Here is an 8393-nt window from a genome sequence, read left to right as displayed (position 1 = left end):
ACACCTCTCTCTCTCTCGCAGAAGCTCGGCGAAGCCCTGCCGGAGACCCGCTACATCCACCACCACGCCGTCGTGCTGTTGGATCTCCATCAACCTCTCCTTCCCCCTTGCTGGATCAAGAAGGAGGAGACGTTGCTGCACCGTACGTGTGTTGAACGCGGAGGTGCCGTCCGTTCGGCACTCGGTCATCGGTGATTTGGATCACGGCGAGTACGACTCCGTCATCCACGTTCATTGGAACGCTTCCGCTCGCGATCTACAAGGGTATGTAGATCCACTCCTTTCCCCTCGTTGCTAGTAGACTCCATAGATGCATCTTGGTGAGCGTAGGAAAATTTTAAATTATGCTACGATTCCCAACACTCGCTATATCCAGTTTTAACTGTTTCACCTCCGCATCATGTTGAGCTTGATCCGCTGGGACGACCGTAGCGGTTAACAGGGCCGTCATCTTATCCATGAGATCCATCAGCACCTGAGCCGGCGAGTGCACAGGGCCTCCTGCCCCAGCGGCGGAGCTTTGAACAGGTTGTGTGCCGGCCATGAAGATTCCGACCCGGCTCGGCGGCTCAAAGGGGTCCGGAATACTGTCGCCATCGGAACAACCCCTGAGCCTGCCATCTTGAAGTTGATATAACGAGTCGGTCTCACCTGTGGACGACTCACCGTCAGAGCGGGTGGCCGTCTCCTCGCCAGATCCAGATCCTTCAGAGAGTTCTCCATGGACACATCCCACGAAAGCACGCTTCAAGGCCGGCAGAGTCCGGGCGGGTCTTGCACGCTGAGCCGTCTCGACGGGGTCGGTGCAGATGTCCGGCTCAGGGCCCGGCTCGCCAGTCTTGCCAATGAAAACGTGGATTCCGCCGAAGGGGACCCGGTACCCGTACTCAATTGAGCCGGCGTCGGGGCCCCAGCCTGCGTCGTCGATGTAGAGCTTGCCGCAACGACTTCTGGTCATCCGGCCCACAGCGTATCCCTTGAGCCCTTCGAAGCTGCCCTTCAAGAACTCAAATCCACCGTGCGCTGGCCCCACTGTGGGCGCCAACTGTCGTGGAATTGTCACGGCAGATGTCCTCGTGCAAGGACTTAGTCGTGGAGCCATCGCAGCTAGGAAGCTTAAAGGGGTTAAACGGGACAAAGGTCACGAGGATTATACTGGTTCGGCCCCTTACGTTGAAGGTAAAAGCCTACTCCAGTTGAGGTGGAATTACTTAGGGTTTCGATGACCAGGAGCTAAACCGCCCTGCCTGGCTATCGATCTGATCTTATTTGTCCTGAACCGCCGTCGGGTCGTCCCTTTATATAGAAAGGTTAACGCCCCGCGGCTCTCAGAGTCCCGGCCGGCTCATAAACTGTGTCCGGCTTGGACTCTTAACTATTCTTGCCTTACACTACAAGTCATGCCACAACGGCGGTTTACCACTACAGGCCTTAAGTCGCCTCTGGGCCTTAGACCTATTACTAAACCGCCATCCTTAACCTGTCCTTGGGCTTCTAAATGAAGAGCTGTTGCAACGTAACCCGGCCCATCTCGGGCGGGTTACACCAGTATCTATATCCTCAACAAACGCCGAGGTGAAGCTCGGCAGGAAAGATGCCAAACTGTGGGTCGGAAAAGATTTCCCGAGCAAAACCATCACGCAGAACACCTCGATCAACAGGACGTCCCGCCTCCTCAAAGGAAAACATAAAATGGGTTAATGGTGTTATAAGCTTGAAAAAACCAAAAAAACTTATGTGAAAACTTCACGCCGGAATTAAATCAAGTTTTTTGGTGTCAATCTAAATATTGTCTTTCGTTGTACTTTAACATTTCACATCCCATCTCTAAACTGCAAGTAGGCCAGCCTTCGGCTTCAACCTGCTTATCCCGAAGGCAGAGTGCTTCTCATAGGCCAGTTTAGCGAACAAAACTCGAGCGGCTTTAAAAAGAAACCAGGTTATCCGGCTATTGATCATACACTCGAGTCGAAAAGGAGTGATGGAAAAGGACTTTGCAACGACTAAGTGCAACTCTAGCAGACCCCGCATTTTGCCGACCTGTAAACTGTGTTTGCAGGTCGCACGGGGGCGCTTATGCAGGCTGAAAGTTGCGGCGGCAGAATAGAAACCGCAAACAAACCCGTAATTTTTAAAAAAGTTGTTTCGCGCGAGAAATTTAAGCAGCAGCTCGCTGGAGCTCGCTCACATAGATGGTTCTTCTTCGCATAATAAGTTCGTACACTCCACATACATACATATTAAAGGTCAGAGATGCTAGACAGGGCCCACGCTACCGCACTACTACAACAAAATTGAGCTCACCGTAGATCTTGCGGTAGCTGCCCACCGGCGGCGATCAGTCGGAGTCGGAGTCGACCTCGATGTAGAGCTTCGCCTGCTCCGCCTTCATCACGCGCAGGTCAGCCTCCTTCGATGCGTGCACCTGCGATGTCGTGACGCCCGTCTCGAGGAAGAGCCGGTCATACTCGAGCTCGCGCCGGATGCGCTCTTCCATCTCCTCCTGCTCCCTCGCCGGCCGCTCGAGGAGCTCCTCCTGCCCCGTGGGGAGGTAGTCCTCGGGCCCGATGACGCCTCGGCGCGGCGGCGCATCGGTCACGGCCTCCTCCGGCTCCCTCTTCACCGGAATGAGCCGCGAGCTCGATGCGCCCGCGGATGAGCACCCCGCGGAACCGTGGCCGTATGAGCTCCCCGCGGACCAGTTGCCGGAGGAGGCGTGGCGGCGACGGGCGAGCTCGAGATCGAAGTCCTCGAGCTCATGGCGGTTGAATGCCGGCGGCGGCCGGGCCGCCGTCAGATCTGGCGCGGCGGCGGCGCTCCGCCTCATCCCCCGAGTCGTCCATGGCGGTCCAAGGCTCGTCGGCGGCGACAAATCGAGTGGCGCGGTGGGAAATTGGAGGGGAACGCGGCTGCGGGGGGATAGGGTTTCGGCCCGCATCTGCCCCGCAAACCCGCAGTTATACTGGCCCGGGGGTTGCGTTTGCGGGCTGCGGCAAAAATATTTACGGGCCGGACACCGATGCGGGTTTTGGTCTGGCCAGAAAAATGGGCCGAACCCGTATAATCGCCGGAATTATGCTGGTTTGCGCCGGATGCGGGGTCTGCTAGAGTTGCTCTAAGAAGGCTATACCGCAGTTGGTTTGCTCAGTCTACAAATAAATATGTACTACTCTAATCTAGTTCCAATATAAACTGATATATTTGACTAATCTCATCATCATTCACAAGACTAGGCTAGGCTATTTCAACACTGTTTAACATGTTCAAAAGAAAAGTGGTGTGCTGTATAGATGACTAGATGCTATTTTGCTCCACATAGATGATTAGGTACAGTACTTGATAGGTTGCTCCCAGATTGACATTTTACCGATCAGTTTAATTAATATTTCGAATTTGATATGTTTAACATGGTGCAGCTTTTCTCTGCTGTAAATTGCTGGCTTAACCCTTATAACCAGACTGAACATCCAGAATGCAAGTCAAGGCCTGACAGCGGTCTTTCTGCAATTACCAATTTGGACCCTGGTTATATAACAGGTAGACTATATACCTTAGTTATTTGTTACTAATATTAATTTTCTTATACTAATGGAAGAAAATGAAGGAAATATGTTCTTCTTCTTTTTAATTTCCACGTGCCGAATTGTTGACGAAGTTACACATTAACAAATGGACCTCAAACCCAGCAGAATCACTGCATATTCTACCTCTTACGAGCAAATCGTTGATAGAATGACTGAAAACTTTGAGCCAAAAGAGTATTCTTCAACAGGACTTTGCATGAACATTGACCAAATCTGAAGGATCGATATTCACTGTTTCGTTGATCACATGGGCCAGAAGTCAGAGCGTGAAGGATATCCACTGTTCAGCATATATGCTTGCTTCAATCTTCAGAGCTTACTGCAGTCGGTGGGCCGGAATGACAGCTGCCCTACGGTCATGTCGAACAGCATCTGTATATTCTGCTGCTGGAAGTTGCCCAGCACGGACGTGGACTCAGGCGTCGTCCCGGCGATGTTCAAACATAAGGACGAGTCCTCTTGGTTGTAGGACATGTAGTTGTCCCTATGCAGCCTCATATCCGCACCGCCGGCAAAGTGCAGCACCAAGTCTGGCAAAAACGGCTCACCGGCCGGAGCTGGGAAGCAAGGGCTTTCCAGGCTGGAGGCGTTCACTGGCGGCTGACCAAGCACCTGCGCCACGTGGTCGACGACCTCCCTGAAACCGCTTTCCGCGAGGATGGTGAAGGTCGTCCCGGAGTCCACGATCATCCCGCCGGTGCCGTCGGTACTCAGGTCGAATGTGCCGTTTGGGATGGGAAGGCGGACGTCGCCGAGTGATATGCCCTGGAGGGAGACGAAGTACCTCAACGGGTTCTGCGGGCTCTGCATTAGCGGCGTCGACTGCACGACGCCGGGCCCGGGGGCCAGCTCCGCCATGGTGCCCAGCAAAAATGGGCTATCCAGAGTAGAGTTGAAGAAGTCGGTGAGACAATAGGAGAACTTGCCGACGCCTAGCTGCGCCAGGAGCGATAGAGTCCCGCGGCCGAGGCCGACCGTCCCGGTGGAGTTGAGCGAGTCGCCGCCGTTCTCGGTGCCGCAGCCGAACGCCACGCCGCCGACGGTGACGGGTGCGCTAGAGGAGCCAAGCGTGAGCGTCTCCGTGCCCAGGATGCCAGCCGAGTAGGCGCCGTCGCCGTAGGCATAGCGGTACCGGCAAAGCGAGCTTGGGGTACTGCAGTTCCGGCTCCATATGGGCAGGCACGTGGCGCTGGAGCAGGGCAACGGGGAGAAGGTGGACGAGGCTGAGGGGTCGTAGACGGGCGTGTCCTGCGGGAAGCACAGCTTGCATGGCTGGCACTGCGTCCAGGTGAGGTCGCTGCCGGTGTCGGCGAGGGCGACGAACGGCACCGGCGGCGTCCCGATGGCCAGCTCCATCAGGTATTCGACTTGAACAGAGTGGAGCCTGGGCGAGGTTGCGTCATAACCTGATAGCGCCCGGAGGCGGCTTCTATGCGCGGCCCGGCGCATGAGCTCTGTCTTGGTGAAGCCGCCTTTGGAGTCGACGTGGGTGAGCGCCAAGCGGTAGCCGGATGGCGCCGACATGGCCAGTGAGGTAAGTAGGACCAAGCTCAGGGCTTGCAAGGCACCCATGCATTTCACCATTAATGGATGATCGATGCAAAGCTCTACCAGCTAGATGTCTAACTTCTAATTCAGAGCTGCTAGCAAAGCTAGGTTGGCTTGAAGAATCATGTTAAACATTGCATCTCTATTTATACAAGGTTTTGACAACGTCAAGATCACCGATAAAGCATGTGAACAGGAAGAAGATGGTTAAAAGTTGTGGACAGCCACCGGCCTCTGAACCTGCAGGTGTCGCCATTTGCCGCTGATGCTAGATCAATACAAGAGGATAAGACACATACCGGCAACCAGTCCACAAGACTGCAAACAACAAAATACAGCCAGCAACTACACGTATTTGAGTAGGTCATTGTTTCTTGGCGTTTTAGCCGCTATGTCCTATGTGTTGTGGCAAGGACATAGGTTTTTCAAATAAGCATATTCGTAATCATACTTAAGTGAGATTTTTTTGGGGGGTTTAGTGGTGAACTGACAGCAGACTACAAGACTGGAAAAAAAAATGAAACAGAATCAGTGACTGCGTCATTGAGTATATCATTCGTTTTTGGCGTTTCTTCATTGTGCTGTCTGTGTTAACTCAATGACACAGACGTCGCAAATGATAAAACAAACGCCAACATTGAAGGTAATTTTTGACATAATCTACCTATATGGGTGCGTTGGCTTGTACGTAGTTTGCGATTTATGGAAATGTGATTGTTGCTAACTTTGAGGAGCCTTTTTAGCTTAGTCGTCAAGCATGCGTGCAAGGTGGATTGTACATGGTAGAATTGATTCTTCCTTTATCATGATATTTGCAGATTGGCAATGGTACTTCCACAAATTTTTGGTCAGAAAGGTGGCTTACAAGTGAGCCTTTATCAGTTGCATATGTGTGCCTTTTTTCACACACAACCAAATCGTTTGAGCTTGTATCAACAGTTATATCAGGAGGATTATTGGACTTATCCCTGTGAAACCGCTAACTGATGATGCCATGGCACTATGGCAGAGCTATCCTCTTTCTCTCTTGTATTGCAGGATATCCTCCTCTCCTCTGTACCAGATATATATGGGCGTGTTCTGCTTGGCAACATACCCTTCAGCACAAAGGCAGCATAGTATACACACCACTCTGCCACCCGGATGTTGCAAATGCAAGTATTATGTGGAACGATCCATGGACCAATCAAGGTGAAGATCTTTGCGTGCCATTTCTGCAAGAACAGGTTAAATACCAAGCAAAACCTGTTCAAAAAGGCTCGCATAGAACATCCCAGCTAGCCCATGGATAACAGACACTCCGGATGACCGGACCCATAAGCGTTTGACACGCGCGTATTCATTTCATTTGGTCAAAATGAAATGACATTACAAATCTTGTAGTGTATTCATTTGGTAGAATCTAAATTCTGATATCAATTTTCATGTTTGGCTACCACCTAGAAATTATGAAACCAAGGGGTAACATGGAGTGTGGCCTGTGTGGGAGCAGGATAACCTGACGTCACTTGTCTGGAATTTGACAAATGAATTTCAGCACTCAATGCCCTGACAGACAAACCACACTGTACGAAAGACAACATTGCCAAATGGAGTACAAACCTATCACTGTCTCTATGAAGAAAAAAGGCTACAACTGTCAAAAAAAATTTAAAAAAAATACCAATGTTAAGCCCGTTCTAAAGCTTCTGTTTTTCCCGAATTCTGAATTTCTGATTCCTGTACTGTTCTCTCGCTCTGTTCCTGGTCTTATGTGGTTTGACTAAAATGACGAGTTAGCAGATGTTAAGACTCTGTATACGTTTTTTTTTGGAACATAGACGCTAGACGCGTCCGGCTTTAAATTAATAAAGCCACTTTGTATACGTTTGTGTCAAAAAAAAAGGGCGCCTAAAAAGAGAAAGAGAGAGAGTAAAGTACAGCACTAGTCCAGAAACTTACAGGAAATGAACACTTTAGTACACGAACGCAAAAAACACACACATAAATCCATGAACTCGTGCTAGTGATACAAGTTAGTCTAAAAACGATTCGGCAAAACTAAAAATGAACACGTGGCATGAACCTGGACCGCAGCTTGTACCTAGATTTTCTCAGGAGGCTTCTTGCAAGATCGCCAAATTCCCCATTCCTCCGGACAGTGAGATGAGGAGTGGGGAGGGAGCACTGGCGCGGTAGTGGAGGCCGTCCATGCTTGACGGCAGGGAGGAGGACGCCTGTGTTGGAAATTTTGGGCTATGCAGTCTACCCTCTAATTTCTCTGTCTTTTCCGTGGTGCCGCTCACAATGCGTATTGAGGCTAGAGGATAGGGACCTATTTATAGACTCAACTTCCAGGTGTTTTAATATTCCACCTATTTCCGAAAAGATCCGTATGACTCCTGAACAATGTTACCAACCACGATAAAACATGTTAGTTTTCCGAGTCTAAATATACTAGTCCCTAGCACACATGTGTGAGTCATGTGCCTTGATTAGATTGTATATGTGAGATCAACTTCCAATCTTAATCATGTGGGTCCGCAAAACAAACCCATCTCTTCAACCCTGTGATGTCCCGGGAGAATACGTACGTACATATAAAATTCAAGTAGAGTCGACCCATATTAATTCCTCTATTGTATTCCATCACAGTCGTCCTCGGCGCCTTGAATATTACTTCCTCGAGTGAAACACCGCATCAGTTATTCCCCATCACAAATATTAATAATATGAATAATTCCATATTGAGTTAATCATGTTGAATAAATGTTGAAAGCCACATAAAGATCCAACATCTCCCACTTGGCTGAAACATAGTAATTATATATGAAGTTCCATGTACAAACATGTTTTGAAAAGAATTCCTGACTGTAGGTAGTGAACCTGCACCATATTAGTATTATTATACAAATAAATCAAACATACGTACCTGAGTTTAATCATCCCACACCTCATGTATACAATGTTAATTTCCTCAATTGTGTTTACTTTTAACCATAAATCTCTAAAATAAGTGACAGGTTGTGATGCACATTCCACGATCATATATTATGTGTGAGATTCCCTTAGCAACACATATTTCCTTCCACCGCTTGAACGCGGCAATAAATTCCGGTAGCTAAAGTTGATAGTATATCGAAGATACAAAAGATTCAAGTACCATTATTATCCCCTTTTCCATAGGAGTTCAATTCCTCACTGAGTTTTTGGTTCCCTCTATCAAGGTACTTTAACAAGTTTGCGATTTTCCATAGAAACCGTTTCAAAATATTCCCTATG

The 8393-nt window shown here is 49.5% G+C and overlaps 1 protein-coding gene across 1 annotated transcript; it reads right to left on the bottom strand.

The window, feature by feature from the left end:
• Nucleotides 1-3893: 3893 nt before the first annotated feature.
• LOC123073589 (aspartic proteinase nepenthesin-1-like) lies at nucleotides 3894-5168 on the bottom strand. The gene has a single exon (XM_044496668.1). The coding sequence runs from the start codon at nucleotides 5166-5168 to the stop codon at nucleotides 3894-3896; it is 1275 nt and encodes a 424-aa protein (XP_044352603.1).
• Nucleotides 5169-8393: the final 3225 nt, after the last annotated feature.

Source organism: Triticum aestivum, chromosome 3D (genome assembly GCF_018294505.1).
Source record: "Triticum aestivum cultivar Chinese Spring chromosome 3D, IWGSC CS RefSeq v2.1, whole genome shotgun sequence".
NCBI classification, from domain to species: domain Eukaryota; kingdom Viridiplantae; phylum Streptophyta; class Magnoliopsida; order Poales; family Poaceae; genus Triticum; species Triticum aestivum.
Note: the sequence above shows the minus strand (reverse complement) of the source record. Positions and strands in the feature narration are given on the sequence as shown.

Excerpts from the sequence above, each read along its gene's own strand:
- LOC123073589 (XM_044496668.1), bottom strand. The coding sequence starts at position 5,168 with ATGGTGAAATGCATGGGTGCCTTGCAAGCCCTGAGCTTGGTCCTACTT.